Source organism: Perca flavescens, chromosome 5 (genome assembly GCF_004354835.1).
Source record: "Perca flavescens isolate YP-PL-M2 chromosome 5, PFLA_1.0, whole genome shotgun sequence".
NCBI lineage: Eukaryota > Metazoa > Chordata > Actinopteri > Perciformes > Percidae > Perca > Perca flavescens.
The window spans coordinates 30,093,936-30,112,201 of NC_041335.1; the positions used below are offsets into that span (position 1 = coordinate 30,093,936).

The following is an 18,266-nucleotide window of genomic DNA, read 5'->3' on the forward strand; positions in this document are numbered from 1 at the left end:
AATTTAGGTCGACCTGAATGAGGAGGAGACCATCCTGATAATCCGGCGTTTGCATAAAGTGCTCCGGCCCTTCCTGCTACGCAGACTGAAGAAGGAAGTGGAGTCTCAGCTACCAGAGAAGGTGAGATTAAACATACGAACTTGGTTTGATGCAGCATGATTATATCTGCTGCATTGTTTGCAGAAACTTAACTGTTTTCATTAAATGTGTATATTCCAACTAAACATTGGCAAATGTATAACAGAGCATGTTTTTATGTACAGAGAAAGGAGCCATGCCATTACCAAAAACAATTCCGATTATGTGGTTACTAACTTCTACAGTGTGTCTTATCTTATCTATCCTATCTTATCTAGCTTATTTCATGATCACGTATGAACGATCCAAATACAATCATTTTTTAATTCTAAATTTGGGGCTGTACACTCTTTAAATGAAAACTTGGGGACACAGAGTTTGACATACTTGAAATTAGCACTACTTCATCAATTATTTGAGGCTTTAGCTTTGTAACTGCTACAGCGAGCAACTTTCCATCTGTAAGTATTAATTAAGAACACTGATTTCAAATATCTTCATCTTTAGTTTTTTGTACTGTTACTGTTTGATTCTGCCTTACATTTGCACTATTTAGAATTGATTACTGTATTGTATATATTACTTCTTTCTTAATCTTATTTGTACATATCTTTTTTTTTTTTTTTTTTTGTATATATTTCTTATCTTTTATATTATACTTGTTGTACGTGTCCTTATTGCAACGTGGTTCGGAGAGAAAAGTATATTCAATTGCTCTGTATGTCTGGCACATCAGGCTGCTGTGCATAAACCTGATAAAGCCTCATAAAGATCCAATATTCTCTGTGGCCTGGGTATAAATTAATTTACCAAGGCAACACGAATGCCTTGTTATCATACTGTGATCATCCCTGTTTCCCCAGAAGCATCTTCAGGCCATTTTCTTAAGGTTAAGAGGTGTTTTCCAAAGGCATTGAAACAGAAGGCGCTCTGAGAAATGGTCTTAGATTATTGAGTGACTCCGACCCTCCTGGACGACGTAAACAGAATCTTTAGAAGCGATACATGCTTTTTTCAAGTTTTAAGTTTTAATGTGCTTTTATCATGTACACTGGTGTTTTTTGTTAAGCAGTGTTTAATGTAAAATGAGCAATAATGTTTAAAAAATAAAACTAACATGCACAAATTAATTCAGCGATTGATCTGCCAGTTTCTGTCGACATCCTCCTCCTCTCCCTCTCTTCGCCTAATATATTTTAGATTTAACATGATCATCAGAGTAATATTTTATAATATATTATAGTCCTATGATTTATATTTTGTATGTCTTAGATTCTAGTTAAAATTATTATTTTTATAGATATCTGTAAGAGCACTGTTGGAAGGAGCCTGAGATTCAAGAATGTCATTGCCAACGACTGCTTCACTGTATTTGCATATGACAGTAAAGAACTTAAGAAGATGAACCCTCTTCTAAGATCAATCGTTTTCCAGCCCAGATTCTTTAAAACATGCTTTTGAGTAACTTTAAGAAGTTTATAAATGTAATGACTTGAATTGACTGAACCTTTTAGAGATTGTCCTTTGTATGTAAATTATGGGAAGGTATCTGCACTGTAATGTGCCTTTCTTTCCCTCCTTCCTTTTCTCTTGCTTTTATATTTCCTCTTACTAACTGTGATTTTTTTTTTTTCACCTCATAGTGTCAAGAATGAAGTGTAGAAAATGTACCATGGTTTCACTGATGCATTTGTCTATTGTGATTCACACAGGTGGAGTATGTCGTAAAATGTGACATGTCTGCCATACAGAAGGTTTTGTACCGCCACATGCAGAGAGGCATCCTTCTCACTGACGGCTCAGAGAAAGACAAAAAGGTAAACATACTCAGACCCCTGTGGCTTAATTGTATGTTTCTGCTTTCAGTGTGCGTCATACTGACATATTGAGCCGTGGACCTTAGAGCTAAGTGTTTTTTTAGGGTTTCCGGCTGACATCCGAAGGTCCCTGATTTTTGTTGTATAACTGGAATTATAGTTGCGCTGAACTTTTTCAAAAGATGAAGAGTATATTGCAGCTTTTATTGTACTTCTGAAGCTAGATCAAGGCTTTTAGCCTTAGCCTTAAAGCTTTAGTGCGTGACTTTTTGATATTAATGAACGCCCATTATATTCAAGCCATTGCCAAATGAGTTGCTACAAAGCTAATTAAGACTATCAGCTCCACACAACTCTCTGTATTTCCCAGTATGGCTATGTTCAGAAGATTGTGGCGTCCAGTGACTTTCCGGCGCAAAAACTTTAGTGAAGATAATGACCTCTTCTGAAGAGTCCATCATGTTTTTTTAATCCTCCCTGTCCTCCTTGGCTACTAGCAACTGCCTGGAGGAGTGGTGTTGTCATTACTTAGAATTCCTCATGGGGGCGGCAGAAACTACGCACTGTAGCTTTAATGTAGTTTTCAGTGCAGGTTTTCTAAACCACCTGCACAGGGGTTGAGAGAAATGGCAGTGATATGATACGTATGTTAATGCTGTCATTGCAGGTTTAAACTAGCATGAAGACAAATATCATTGTTTTGATCTGGCATTTATTGTTTTTCATTCATGTTGTAATTTTCTCCAGGGCAAAGGAGGAGCAAAGACCCTGATGAACACTATCATGCAGCTGAAGAAGATCTGCAACCATCCATACATGTTCCAGCACATTGAGGTGAGTGCCGCTAACACCAGGATCACTGATACTGGCTGTTAAAAGCTTGTAAATTCTGACACAGGAAAATATGACACTGGTTTCCACTCCGGGCCCGATTTTCACGAAACTTGGTGGAAGGGTGTAGCATGGGCCAAGGAAGAACACATAACATTTGGGAGCGGATCCTAATCACAAGGAGGATACACACATTCTTTTTCACTTTAGTTAACTTTAGGAGATAGGGTGTTTGTGCTGCATTCAAGTGGTGGCAAAATAATCGAAAAAATTTCACAAATTCACACTGAGTTAACATTGTGAGATAGGGCTTGCCTCGGAGAGGTACCCCCTTTTTTTGGGTTATTTTTTCATCCAAATCTCTTGTTAAACTTTTTGTTCAAGCACTAACATCTGGGATGGTGTCTCACATTGTTTATGTTCTTTTTATAACTTTAAAACAAGTATTGCATGAAAAAACATTTGTAAACGTAAAGATTTAAAGTAATAATCAGTCTGCCTTTACAAAACACAAAGTTCCTGGCTTAATTTTTAAGAAGAGAGACTTGGGTTTGGAAGTCTATCCCCAGGACAGCCAAATTAAAATTGTAGATGCTAGTTCTTTAATTCCATCCATCCATTCCATCCATTTTCGTCCGCTTATCCGGTGTCTGGTCGCGGGGGGAGCAGCTCAGTTCTTTAATTAAAAAGGTAAATGTTCTCTGTTGTAGGAATCTTTTGCTGAGCACTTGGGCTTTCAAAATGGTGTCATCAGTGGGTAAGTCAGCCAAAAAACTTGTTTCCTTTACAGTTACACACTTCATTTTACTGTGTTGTTAGCATCCAATGCTAGAAATCATAAGAAATGACAGAATCCTATATGTGTATGAACATAGCCTTCAAAGATGTATTATATGTATGAGCTTAAAAACTTTTTTTTAGATATGAAGTGATTTGGTAGCACTTCACTTTAATTTCCCCTATTTAGCATTCATAAGCACCATATAACATTTACTATTATACATTATTTGTTTTATAAAACACTAATAGTACATGTTTAAGTGTTTATTAATGTACAGTATTTATATTATATATATATATATATATATATATATATATATATATATATATATATATATATATATATATATATAATATAATTAGAACTTCATCTATGAAGACTTCTCCTACTTCTCTATGAAAACTTTTTTCACAACTGTGTTTAACTATATTATCTGTTTATAAACCATCCTTTGCCAATAGGTGCCCACAGAAGGACTCAATGAAAACATTAATAAACACATATCTGCTTACAACTACATTATAGTGTGTTATTAACCAGTTATTAATGTTTATGTACTGCTTATAAATGCGAAATTAGGGGGGTCAGATGATGTTAACACAGTTCAGTAGTACCCTGATTATTGTGGCATAAAGAAGAGCCAACTAACAACACAAGTTGTGGCTCCCATTTATGTGTTCTGCGTTGTTCTGAAGATCCAATCAAAACTTCACTCATTAACACTAGATTGTTTGTAGAACACCAGCCGCTGACATCTATTCACTTGTTTTTCTTTTCTGAACAAACAAATGGATTGACATTTATTAACAACATTGAAGCAGTACAGTAATTAAATACCTAATGTGAGAATACGTTGTATAAATATGAAAAGCCGGTGTCAGATAATTGCTACATCTCTGCAGTACTAACTGGTATTTGGAAGCAAATAGTTGGACTTTACCAAATACCATTTTTTGAGCTACAAAGCTTCTGTGCTTTTCAACAGCCAATATCTGAAGCTTTAGTGGCGGTGGCAGGGGAAACCAACATTTCCGGCAGCTTTATTTATGGGAAAAGAGAGAAAATTAAAGGCGCCGAAGCGAGAGATGAAGCGACCGCCTTGTTATTGCAGGACACCGTCACCTGTTGTTACACAAAATCCTGGGCAGTTTTTTACCTTCATGGTGTTTAAAACTTTTTTTACGGTAACGTTACGGGACTCGCACGCTGCGACTAACAAGTCTGATAGCCGCTTAACTCAGTTGCCACCAGATCAGACTGTGGTTGTGTGGGGCAGCTTCCAGGTGTGAATGTGTGTGTATATGTGTGAATGTGATTAGATTAGATTCGACTTTATTGTCATTGTGCAGAGTACAAAGTACAAAGACAACAAAATGCAATTTGCGTCCAACCAGAAGTGCAAAAAGAGCAGAAAAGTGCAATGTGATATTCAAGTATAGACAGGACAAGAAATGTACAGTTGGTTTACAGAAGGTGGTTTAGAGTAATATAAATTAAATATAAATGTGTAGCAGTTACCTTATAAGAGCGGAATAAATATGGCTATGTAATATGAACAATTTATGAACAACATGTACATATATGTCGACAAAATCGTATAAGTGTTAGTCGACTAAGAATTTCTTTAGTCGAGGACAGCCCTAGTATGTACAGTATGTACAGCTATGTGTAGTGTGTTAACAGTACCATTGTAGTGCAGAAAAAGTAACATAAGAGTAGTGAGAATAAGTGGATGTGCAGGATGAATAGTATAAAGAGCAGTAGAATATGGCTATGTATAAGTTTAGTTACAGTATGTACATTTGTAAATAAATAAATAGGACACTATGGGTGGGAAAGGGTGGTGATCAGGGTGTTCCTGCAACAGAGGTTACCTCTCAGTGAAACTTCCCTCAAAGCACTGTAGGGCCAAAGTACAGCCTCACAGAGCTGCTAGCATGACTGTAGACTCTCGTTACAGAAACAATACACCAAACAAACCGCGTCAGGGCATTATTTGCCAATTAGACCATTAACCACTGTCAAAATAGGTGCCACTGAGACTTTAATAATCAATATATTGGTAATAATGACTCATGTTTTGCCTCATTACCTCCACCCAGGCTTGATCTGTATCGAGCTTCTGGGAAGTTTGAGCTTCTAGATCGCATCCTGCCAAAGCTGCAGGCCACCAACCACAGAGTCCTGCTGTTCTGCCAAATGACCACTCTCATGACAATCTTGGAGGACTACTTTGGCTACCGAAACTTTCAGTATTTACGTCTTGACGGTAAGCTCTGACCCCTACTTATGTTTTAAACCTTTTATGATCATCAAATCTACAGGGGATTGCAATTTAATGATGTGTATAATGTATAATAAATAATTATTAGAGGTGTACCAAATGGTATCGGTGCTGATCAGGACATATGTGTATGTACTTACCAGCTAAAATGAAGCAAAGTCCGATCCTTTCTTTATTGTACTCTACTGAGTTTTGTCCACCTCAGCCGGCTGTTCTCTGGTTAAAGTGCTTTGTGCGGGCTCTATGCAAGCAGGCCGGTCTCACACCACCTTGCAGTAACTCACAGTTTAGTGTGTTATGTGTGTTTTTTTGGCAGTAATTCAGGATTTTGAGAGAAGCTTATAAAATGCTGAAAGTGAAAGTCAGACGAACATTTTTTTTGAAGGTGAAAAGTTTAAATCAATGAATTCACATAAGTATTTTGGTCTACAACCCAATAATGAAAAGGAATAAAAAGAATCAGCATATCATTTTGATAATCAGCTTTTACACCATCCACTCAGCATTTTCAGAATACAAACTAAATTAAGAGACTTGTCTCAGATATGCAGCTGAGGACTGTATGAACCTCTTTAGTTAGCATAATTTAATCAGATGTATGAAGTGGGTGTTTGCATTTTGTCACATTTTAAACCCTGCTTAATTAGAGACACCAGACCTTTTCAGACACCTCTGAAAATGTTAAATTATTCAGAGATGAGGCACAGTATACAGTTGACACTTTGACTTTCAGTAGCCTTTAGATCATACAGAATAAGAAAAAGTTGCACTCTTTCCAACGATAACTTGGCAGACTCTTCATTTAAAAAATGATTGTGCTTCGGTGTTTCAGGAACCACCAAGTCTGAGGACCGAGCGGCCCTGCTGAAGAAATTCAACGAGGAAGGGTCTCAGTACTTCATCTTCCTGCTCAGCACCAGAGCCGGTGGCCTCGGCCTCAACCTGCAGGCGGCCGACACTGTCGTCATCTTCGACAGTGACTGGAACCCACACCAGGTACATCCTTCCTGAGAGTTTATTATTATAACCTGTAAGGACAGTGTTTGTGCTCTCATTGTGAACGCCTGATTATAGAAAGTGTCCACTATGTTGTTTATAGCGTTGGCAGTTCTTGGTAGAAGACGCCAAAGCAGTTTAAAAGGGATATTTACTAAAGGGTGTTTTACGTTTCCTCTTTTACGTTGAGGCAACTGATATGATATGATCTGATATTTCCTCTTTCACCTGCTGATTCCAGGACCTTCAGGCGCAGGACCGGGCTCACCGCATCGGTCAGCAGAATGAGGTGCGTGTGCTTCGTCTCTGCACCGTCAACAGCGTGGAGGAGAAAATCTTGGCAGCTGCCAAATACAAACTCAACGTGGATCAGAAGGTCATCCAGGCGGGCATGTTCGACCAGAAGTCGTCGAGCCATGAACGCCGTGCCTTCCTCCAGGCCATTTTAGAGACGGAGGAGCAGAATGAGGTACACTCTTAAGTTTGTAACTTGGGTTTTATTTTATACCTTTTTATTATTTATCTTGGAAGTAAGACAAGATATTTGTGCTTGATTTGATATTTGTATATATGAATGTAGGAGGCCCTAAATTAGTGCTGCAGCTATCGATTATTTTAGGAATCAAGTATTCTACCGATTATTTCATCGATTAATTGGATAAGAAATACTTTTGCTTTACAGTGAACAGCGATAGCAAATATACAAAAGAGGTTTCCTTTATTTGAAAAAGCAGGCATGGTCCGGTGATGTCATTCACGTGCATATTAATTAGCCATGCTGTTAACCGCTCCAGGGGCGAGGGGCTGGTTTGTCTTCGGCAGCTGCCAAGTTTACAAGAATGTGTCAAATTGTCAAGATTAGTAGCAAACTAATAAACCGTTAGATTACAAACCGGAAGCTTTTGTTTGAGCTTGTTTGTAAAACATCGCTATATGCAGAGTAGCATGTTGTAGGCTAGTTGTGTAAAACAGCGCGGTGGACGAGAGCAGCAGACGTTAGTCAGCCTACCTTGGGTCGGGTTTGCTCCGTGGAATGGATGAGTACACTGGATGATTTTCTACAGAGATGATGTAGCAGCATGTTTGCAGCTTAAAATGATCCCAAAGTTTCTGTCATTTTCTCTCGCCTGTCTGTTCTCTTAACCCCTCACTATTTTCGCTGTCTTCCTTCATTTTTTAATCTGCAGCGTCAGTCCGTTGTGAGCTTGTAATAATCATCTGCGCGGAAACACAGTGAGCCGTACAACGTTAGTTACAGTACATTGATTAAACCAAGCTTTGAGGCAAAGAATTTTGCATCGAGGATTTTTAGTAATCAAATTATTCGAGTTACTCGAGGAATCGTTTCAGCCCTATCCTAAATAGATTTCTTCCCTCCAGTTAAATTATGGATACTGGTTTTGATTGAATTACTGCAGAGACAGCTCCTCGGAGACTTAACTATCCTTCACTTATAATATCACATGTTTTTCTAATACAATCTCAACTACTTATCTTTTATTTGATTAAATCTGTATGCTGTATGTGACTGATTTGTTTTTGAACTGATCATGCGTGGCTTCTGTTTTCCTGAAACAGTTAAAAGTGTCTTTTGATGTTCTTCCAAATGTAGGAAGAAGATGAGATACCCGATGATGAAACCCTCAACCAGATGATAGCCCGCAATGAAGATGAATTTGAGCTTTTCATGGTAAGAAAAGCACGCATTTCTGTGAGATCTAATCAACATTTAATTTGCAGAGTGAAACTCCAAAATAACCGGTCTTAAAGAAGAGAAGCTGACAGCTGGTTGTCTTACATCTACCCACAAAACAATTGTAGGTTGAGACCATTATTCAGGTTAAATGTCATCATTTGTTCAGGCACCTTCAGACTTGGCAACAACTGTCCCCCAGATGCTTCTTCTTGCATGTAAATGCCTGAATTGCCATGGATACAGGACTCCCCTTCACCATGTTACACAGTTTTACACTACACAACTCTGTTTGAAATGTCTAGTACAGTTGTTCTGCGTCTTGGCTCAACTACTAGTTTGATGAATGCCAACTGACAGGGTACAAGATATAAAATATTCATGAGCAACTGGGAGCCAGCCATATGACATGGTTGGCACCGAGTTGGCAACTTTGTCCAAATGAGTTATGCGTAGCAAAGCTTAAGAGCCTACGGAATAGCTGACATGTGCCTTCTCCAAAATAACTACATGTTGGGGCAATGCCAGCTACGGAGAGTGAAAGAACTGTGATTGGTCGCCTTGGCTCCGTAGCCTTCTCTTTTTTATTAACATTCCACTGCAAAACCCAGTTCTCTATCACAGTGAATGAAAGGACATGAACATGGCAATATTCTCCTATTAAGTGAGATAAAGTGCGATAGTCGCCCAGCTTGAAGTCTCGTTTTGCCAGACCCTCCTCCAAAGCACGCTGGAGGAGGGTCTGGCTGCTCCACATAGCATTTGGGGATGGGAGGAAAACGTGCTCTGGTTTATTGACATTTCTGGAAACCAATCACAATCGTCTTGGGTGGTGCTAGGCACCGGAGAAAAGCTGTGGTGCTGCTGCAAAATAGACTCAGAAGGAACTTGTTTTGGTGGAACATGTGTACGTTTAAAAGTTGTTTTAGTCGTGCGACAGAAAACTCAGATTGGACAGATAGTCCAGCTAGCTGTCTGGATTTACCCTGCAGAGATCTGAGAAAAGTTTAACCATAGTCCTCGTAAATCGACTGGTGTTTAAAATGCCAACACAAAGGAAGTCCAAGGCAACGGATATCCGGCCTAAATGAGTGAAATACAGCAGATTTTCCGGCGGCACCAGAGCAATCCCGGAAGTGGAACGTCAAGGCTAGTCAAGACTACCCAGCTTGTAACTTTAGCTATGTATATTAGTACACTTAGCCCACTGTCGCTCTATATCACAAAGTAAGTAAAATAATAATAAACACAGAACAGTGTAGATTATAATTAAAGCCCAATATGGCCTCATCATGTACAATACATCCATGTAGCGATGTGGGTGTGATGTCAACAGGACACATCTACGAGACTGCCGTTAACCCCTTAATTCAGGTATGAATCCATCTTAAGGGTTCCATTTATGTGGTATGACCTAAAAGAATTGTGTCACCATCTGCTCTTTGACCTGAGGTGTCTCTTCTTCTCCGTAGCGCATGGACATGGACCGACGCCGGGAGGAAGCCAGGAACCCAAAGCGCAAGCCTCGTCTCATGGAGGAGGACGAGTTGCCTTCTTGGATCATCCGAGACGAGGCTGAGATCGAACGGCTCACGTATGAAGAAGAGGAGGAGAAGATGTTCGGCCGAGGGTCACGCTGTCGTCGGGATGTGGACTACAGCGACACGCTGACTGAAAAACAATGGCTACGGGTAAAGTCTGAGTATTTATATCAATCTATGACATTGATCTTTTTATTCAACTGCAATCTATGGGGTTATTATTTATTAACCCTAATAGTAATGAAAGAGCAAACCACTTTGGCTGCAGAACTGTTGAAAAAGTGTTTCTTTTCCACTTCTTCAGAAATTATATAAATATTGTTTAATATATTGACTGATTTGATTTGCATGAACTCTCCACACCTGTTGGAACACTACACTTGTTTAGTTATTAATTCGGTGTACACTATTGTTTGTACACTATTGGCCATTGTTTATTTTCAAGACTGCCACTGCAACCTGCCATTTAATTTCTTTTGTCTGAAACAAAGAATCTTTTTTCACATTACCAATTCATAAATCAGGGTTTATAATCTATCCAAAGACAAAGTTACACACACGTAGCTTGTACAACGTTATGGTCCATCTCCCAATACTTTCTGTACTTCCCTACCTTGTCTGTGGCTCTCAGCCTCAAGCCCATTTGTCTTATTTACTGCAGGTAGTTTAATCTATATTAATACATCATCATTTATTAGTTGATTTATATTTTGTATAAATAATCTGAATCTTCAAAGTAACTAAAGCTATCAAATAAATGAAGTGTAGGAATAAGTACAATATTTGCCTCCAAAATGTAGTGGGGTAGAAGTATAAAGTAGCATAAAAACAAAATACGCAAGTAAAGCTTACTTAGTACTTAGTTACATTCCACCACTGGCAGTACTGTAATACAAGTTGACAATATAGTTTTTTTTTTTTTTTTTTTTTAACAAACTAGTACATAAAAAAGTATGTATGTGTATATACATACATACATGAATATATATAACCAGTTTAGTTTAGTCTGATGCTAATGGTGCCCAATCACTCACACCAAATACGTATACATTAATACACTCTCAGACCTGGCAGATCCATTTTATTGACTGTAGCTCTGGTCTTTCTCAGAAAACGAGAACAGGACAACGAAACTTTGAAACTGAGGTGACAGTATGTTGCAAGTATTAGCTGTAGTTCTGAGAGGGTCTAATTAAAAGAAAAAAAATGTGAGCGACCTGTAGACACTGCTGAAGAAATAAATGTCTTTGCTCTGGCTGTTGTCCTCTCCAGGCCATTGAGGATGGAAACCTGGAAGAGATGGAGGAGGAGATCCGGCTGAAAAAGCGCAAACGCAAAAGACGCCAGGACAAAGACTCGTCAAGCAGAGAAGACGGGGGCTCTAAGGCCAAGAAGAAACGTGGGCGTCCACCAGCTGAGAAACACTCCCCCAACCCCCCGAAACTCACCAAGCAAATGAACACCATCATCGACACGGTCATCAACTACAGAGATGGGTAAGCGGATATAAGTACACCTTGTTAGGTGTCAAATCTACGTCCTTACAACTTACAGCATCATTACAGTGATTACAGTGATTGTGCATTGGGCTGTGAGGGTGTACAACATGTTTCTGAGAGCAAAGCAGTACTGTTGGCTGAACACATTCTGTGTAGATGCTGACGGAAGCCTAAAAATATTACTGTTGTGCTGGTGAATTGCGTCTTTGGCCACATGGACAGTAGAGATGAGGAGTAACACACACTTTAGACTTGGGGAAGGTGTGTAGAAAGAGTCAGAGTTGTAGGCATCCCTGCTGTTGCACATCGCTTGTAAACCTGCGTATAGCACAGTAAAAATAATACATTTTTAGGTGCTTTTGCCAAGAAATCTGATGAGGTCATCCGGTAGAATCGGCTATATGTTAAAATTAAGGTTATAATCTACAAATAAATCTTGTCCAGTTTAAACATACGGCTCTGGGTTTTGCTCTTATCAGCTGTTCCAACAACAAACGGATGCTTTGAAAAATAAATACGACAATTAAAGCTACAAGCCTTAGAACAATAAATTCTATTTTACTTTCATAAATATCCGTTAAAACTAGAACCGCCGGGCTTTTTAAATTATTAGAGGAGAGAGGAGAAGCCGAGGAGAGTATTTGTATGGTCTATACTGTTGTGTTTTTTTTCTGCTCATGTGCAAAATCATAAGTATGTGTGTGTCTGTCTCTCTCATATTCGCCCATGCATTAAACAACATGTGTATTTCTGTTCCCATTACTCAAATATTTACTGGCTGACTATTATGCCGAAGTTTTTTCCAGGAAACTGTTAACAGCCTTTCCAGAAATCAAATTCTTTCCTCTCCCAGTTGATGGTTCTTCACCCCAGAGCATGTCAATCATAGCTCTGGCACTCCTCTCACTTTACTAGACTGGGACAGAGTTTGACATTTCCATTCCCAGACTTTAGGACTTGAATTTGCCTCCTGGAAGTTGCAGCGAGGCAGCAATCTAGGCTTTATTTCCTCTGGAGGGATTAATACTAGAACCGCCTTAGCCCACGACATTTACGTCGGGATAATACCTATTCTGTGCATGCCTATATTGTCAAAATGATAGAACAACATTTAGAAAAACATCTTTCTTTCTTACAAAAACACCCCCTTCAGTCAGCAGCAGAATCACAGATTAACCTTGGTACTCTCCTCCGTAGCCAAATTGACGCTTTTATGATGCACATATAATCACTAATAATCACACTAAGGTATGTAGGCCCACAGTATTTATTCTTTCATATGTGTAAAATATTAGAAATGAAAGTGAAGTCCCGTGTGTGCACTATAACCTATAATATCAGGAATGTTATTTATGTGACTCAGTCGAACAAAACACTACATTTCTAAATTGTATTATTTTTATAAGTTGGTTTGGATGTGTGCAATCAGATGGAAGGGTGCGTTGTCTGTTGAAGACTTTGTGTTGACCGGTAACTGATTTGAGCGACAAATAACTGGATCATTACGGCATCGGTTGGCAGCTGAAAATATTTGTTCTGATAATAGATACCATATGGAAATATCACATTTTAAACTGCTAAGTTTTGTGTGGGTTCAAGCTGTTAGACCAGCTGTCTAGCTGTGTATGGTGTGTGAGGGCTGCGTATGTGTGTGTCCTTCATTCTGTAGAGATGGAGAGTGCTGGCTCGATAAAGGGTAACTACCGTTTTTCTCAACCTGTACCCTATTTTCCTATGTTTTTGTGTCTTTAGTGACTGATGGGAACAACAATCTTTGAAATTGGTCCAGTATTAAGCAAAATCGCGAAACAAGCTACAATGTAAGTTAATAGGGAAATGGTCCAGCTTGTATTTACCTTAACAAAAGGGCTTGCGTTGCCACTGACAGGCTCAGATTAACATTCTAAGTCTCTGACTAAATTATGGAAAGCATTTCTAAGAAGGTTGACCTTTCTGTTAAAGAGTAAGATACTTTTTTTTTTTAAACATAAAAATCTGCGAAATTGCATTCACAAAACCCACCAGACTCCATATAAATAAACAGTGATTTTATCATCGTAAAATACACTTCCTTCAAAGTCAACAGAACCCAAATAACTATAATAACTATGAAAAGCCGTTTTGGGTCGTCTTTCCAGTTTTCCAACCATCACAACTCTAGTTTTGGTTGAAATCTGATGGGGATCTGGTGGGTTTAGCGCTAGCGACTTCAGAGCGGTTTCTATGGAATGCCGTTTTATTCACAATTAAATAAATAAATGAATAAATACATGAATAAATAAATAAATATGCCTTTGAAATACATCATGAAATTAATAAATGGAAAAAAAAAAAAACTTGTGAAGGTAAATACAAACTGGACCCTATTAACTTACATTGAAGCTTGTTTCGTCGCTGCTGACTGCAGCGATCTTGCTTAATACTGGACCAATGTCAAAGATTGTTGTTTCCATCAGTCACTTAGACACAAAAACATAGGAAAAAACGGTAGTTACCCTTTAATGGCCCATCAGCCCAAACAAAAGGATACAGACGCTCTTGGGCATCTGAGTGCCCGGCAGTTCTAGTGTTAAGGTGTACAATACGTACACATAAAGTATGTTACACACAGATGTTAAAGCTGTTTTGAAACTAGTTATTTTACCGTCTTTCTGTCGGTAGCCATTAGAAGATTTGAAGCCTTCATGGTCACATTTCCATTCATTCCAGTGTCTTTCACGGAAGTCAACAATTGGGTCTGTTCCCAGAGGTTCCCGTTGCCATAACAGTGGGCTGAGAAGCATCACACATCAAAGATGTAGAAACCCATTTTGAACATACCATCCACCTTTTGTGATTTCAGCACAGTTTACACAGTTGATCTAAGCTCACAGCATGTTTAGAAGTCAGAGGTGCCGCAATGGGGTAATTGTACAATATCCAAGTCATCTGGGATCAGCAGCCTTGAGATCAGGCTGAACTACCTTTTTAGGTGGATTTTTTTTATTTTGAGGTTTCATTTTTTTTTAAAGAGGAATCTAGGAATGTATTATTTTTGATAATTACAAAATAGCTCAAATCTAGTAATTCTAAAAATTCTAAAAACTGATTTAAAAAAAACAACTTTGTAAGTAGTAAAAACAGTGTAGTTGAATTTTGCTTCCACTAACTCAACTCACTATACAACGCAGATGTATGTATAATCGGCAGCTCATTTGCTTTTTCTCTGCATTTTTCTCTTTTATACATGTATGTGTACATGTATACATGTACTTGTTCTGAAGCCTTGTTAATTGTAAACTGTGATGTAAACTGATCTGAATCATGTTCCTGTAGAAAAAGAAATAACAAATTGTGGATGCATACAGACATGAAAATCAGTTTGAATCAAAAATCAGTATCATTGCCAAGTAGTTTTGCACATACAAGGAAATTGTATTTTATACATTACAATGACTACATAGAGCCACAGCAACTCTATGTGCTTTTGTGTTCAACATCCTGCTTTTTTGTTATTTTTTCATTGATTTAGTTGCCTTATTGCAATTCTTTCCATGTCTTCAGTTTCTTTAGGTTTTCCTCCCTATTTGAAACAGCCAACCTGGCCCCAAGCATAAACACTTAATTATGAATTGTGCTGCATTATTCAACTTTATAAATAAAACAAAACAATAATATAACGTAGCACACTTTCTAGAGGCAAATTGCAATTAATGCACCAAGGAAAACAAGGAGTCTCTCACTTTTAAATGCTGCTTGTGAACTCTGATCAAACTGTAAAACTAGGCAGTGCTGATCAAATGTGAATTAAGATTTGTTGCCTATTTCTCGCCTCACATGTTTTCAGAAACATATTTTAGTAAAAATTACAAAGTCCAGCCAACCCAAGCTACGGCCTGTGGGTGTGTGTGAGAGAGAGTGTGTGAGTGTATGAGTGGCTGGTATACTGTCCTGGAAATATTTTTCTTTTGCTGTAGATTCAAATGGAGGCAGCCCATATTTTTTTTTACATTCACAAGACCCGACTTTTAATATTGTAATTGTTCATATGTAAAAGAAAACTGGACACATAACTTTCTGGAGAGGTAAAAGGTACCATAAAGGTACACTGTGTAGTGTTTTAAGTATTTTATTAGCTAAAATCAATGTCTTCATTCATAACTATGTCCTCATTGGTGTAAAATGACCTCTGCCAATGATCTGACTTATCCTCGTAAGCGAAGAATTTCTTATCTGTATTTACATTGGACGGGCAAGTCCAAGGAGGCTTCCATGTCGTTCCGCCATTTTGAAAAACTATCCTAGCTGAGAGAGACATAAAGCACTAGCCTACCGGTCTAGCTAATCCACAACGCGTTTTTGTTCCGAGCCAGTGTCACGTGACTGAAATCATCTGAAACAGAGAAGGAGATCAGTGAGAGGCGCTTGTCACTGCCCCGGCAAATTTGAAAGCCTGCACTGCACTTTAGTTCATAATGGAGGATCATACTTATGCCGAGCCACAGGAGAAGGAATCCTCGTCACCAAAAAAGCAAAAATTGGAAGACATGTTGTCATAGCTTCTCGGTACAAAACGGCTACCGTAGTTGCAACACAAATTTGAAAAAGCGAGGCGCTAGAGAGCACTATTCGTTTGAATGCAAAATGCAATTCCACCGCTAGATGGGAGAAATTCCTACACAGTGTACCTTTTAAGTAATGATCTGCTTGCAAATTGGGTTAATTATTATTTGTAATTATTGTGTGTCACCAGGTCAGGAAGACAACTAAGTGAGGTCTTCGTCCAGTTACCATCTAGGAAGGAGCTCCCAGAATATTACGAGCTGATCAGAAAACCTGTGGACTTCAAAAAGATCAAAGTATGTCAACTGTGATGACCCAGCAGTTATTGTGGATGAACAATAGGATGATGAAGATAAGTGGGATCAAAGAGCAGAAGATTTAAAAGATGAACGGCATCTTTAGCATACTGTGTAGTCATAGGGCGGGGAAGAAACATTCAATTCAACCATTTGTTGATTAATTGATTAGTGGATTGTCAAAAAATGATATATTGATTTATCGTTTGTCTTTTTCTTTTTTTTTTAAGCAAAATTCCTGCTTCTCTGGCTTCAGCTTCTCGAATGTGAATGATTGCTGGTTTTATTGGTCTAAATTATTTTCTGACATTTTAATCAATTACCCGAGGAGATAATCAACAGATTACCGATAACAATAACCGTTGCTGCCCTAATCAACTTCATGAAAGATTTACATAATTTTTGAGTGTCAAGAATGTAAGAGAAGGCATTGAATATAATTTGAGAGAAATTAGTGTGAATCAATCTGATATTTTTCCATCAACAGGATCGCGTGAGAAACCATAAATACAGGAGTGTGGTAGACCTGGAGAGGGACGTGATGCTGCTTTGTCACAACGCCCAGACCTTCAACCTGGAGGGATCCCAGGTCAGAATCCCCCTTCATGTGGAACTGAAGTTTCTCCAATTGACTTCTTTTTTTTTTTTTTTTTTTTTTTTTTTGTGTTTAGCCATATTTAATGGAGAGCCAGAAGTGGTGCCGAAACATTACATTTCTCAGTCAATGAACAGAAAATTCTTTAAAAAATAGTTTTTATCAAGAAAAAACTCCAAATACTCTCTGCTTTTAGCTTTTCTGATATGAATATTAAGTACTCCTTCTGTATACTATAACTGTAAACTGAATATCTTCAGGTTTTAGATTGTCTTTCAAGGTTTTTTTTTATTGAATGACAAAATTGCAAAAAACAATTACTGTACAATGGGATATGCATATTTTTGCCTTTTTTAACCAGAACATACCCCCCCATATCCCACCCTCCCACCCACTTACAAACAAACCTGTATTAAGGATTACCACAAGAGATAGTTTAAAACAGTCTAAATTATAATACATAAAGGTTGAGAAGGTACAGAATGACAAAAAAAAAAAAATGAAACCCACACCATAAAATAATAAAAATTAAAAAAAATTAAAAAAAAAAAAAATAAAAATATATAAAAATATATATATATATATATATATATATATATATAAAAAGGGGGGGAAGGGGATAGCTACTTTGAAATTGTTGTAGTCGGTTTTTCAAATAATGTCAAGAAGGGGCGCCATATTCTGTAAAATGTATCCTCAGATCCCTGGGTAGTGCAATGTATTTTCTCTAAATTCATACAGGACATAATGTCTCTAATCCACTGTGAGTGGGAAGGAGGAGCAGGGTCTTTCCACTTGAGTAAGATAATCCTACGAGCCAGTAAGGAGAAGGAGGCCAGGTTTTAGATTGTCAACAAGACATTTGAAGGCATCAGCTTCACAATGTTGATAGTGATTTGACATGCGACAAAGCATGTTCCTACACATAGCCACCAGCCCTTTTGATGGGCGTTTTTCACAATTTTCTGTCCTTTTATGGACAAAACAATAAATATAGTTAATCAAAAACATAGTTGTTTGTTTTCTCGAGTGATTTATCTCCCAAGTACACTGCTCCATTGCACATGGTGTGACACCCATAGCATATACTCTTCTGTTCTATCCTTTTTATTTTTCTGGAAAAGCTTGGCTTAATGAATGAATGAAGAATGAATGAATGAAGACATTTATTTCAGACATATCAAAAATAAACCAAACAAAACATCAAAGAAATGTACTAAGTTAAATAAGCAAAACATTCAATAAACAATAAGTAACATTAGCCAATACTGTATAGACATGTCTGAAAAGGAGTAGGAAGAAGTATACACTT

At 38.0% G+C, this 18,266-nt stretch overlaps 1 protein-coding gene across 2 annotated transcripts in view; it reads left to right on the forward strand.

Moving 5' to 3' along the window:
* The window catches only part of smarca2 (SWI/SNF related BAF chromatin remodeling complex subunit ATPase 2), a 59,456-nt gene that overhangs the window by 33,738 nt on the left and 7,452 nt on the right, over window positions 1–18,266 (forward strand). For both annotated transcript variants that reach the window (XM_028577416.1, XM_028577418.1), the window contains exons 20-31: window positions 8–121; window positions 1,792–1,896; window positions 2,644–2,730; window positions 3,438–3,484; window positions 5,611–5,777; window positions 6,625–6,788; window positions 7,030–7,257; window positions 8,401–8,478; window positions 9,954–10,172; window positions 11,295–11,518; window positions 16,254–16,359; window positions 16,847–16,948. In XM_028577416.1, coding sequence (XP_028433217.1) covers window positions 8–121; window positions 1,792–1,896; window positions 2,644–2,730; window positions 3,438–3,484; window positions 5,611–5,777; window positions 6,625–6,788; window positions 7,030–7,257; window positions 8,401–8,478; window positions 9,954–10,172; window positions 11,295–11,518; window positions 16,254–16,359; window positions 16,847–16,948 — 1,641 coding nt within the window. The remainder of the gene's footprint in view (window positions 1–7; window positions 122–1,791; window positions 1,897–2,643; window positions 2,731–3,437; window positions 3,485–5,610; window positions 5,778–6,624; window positions 6,789–7,029; window positions 7,258–8,400; window positions 8,479–9,953; window positions 10,173–11,294; window positions 11,519–16,253; window positions 16,360–16,846; window positions 16,949–18,266) is intronic.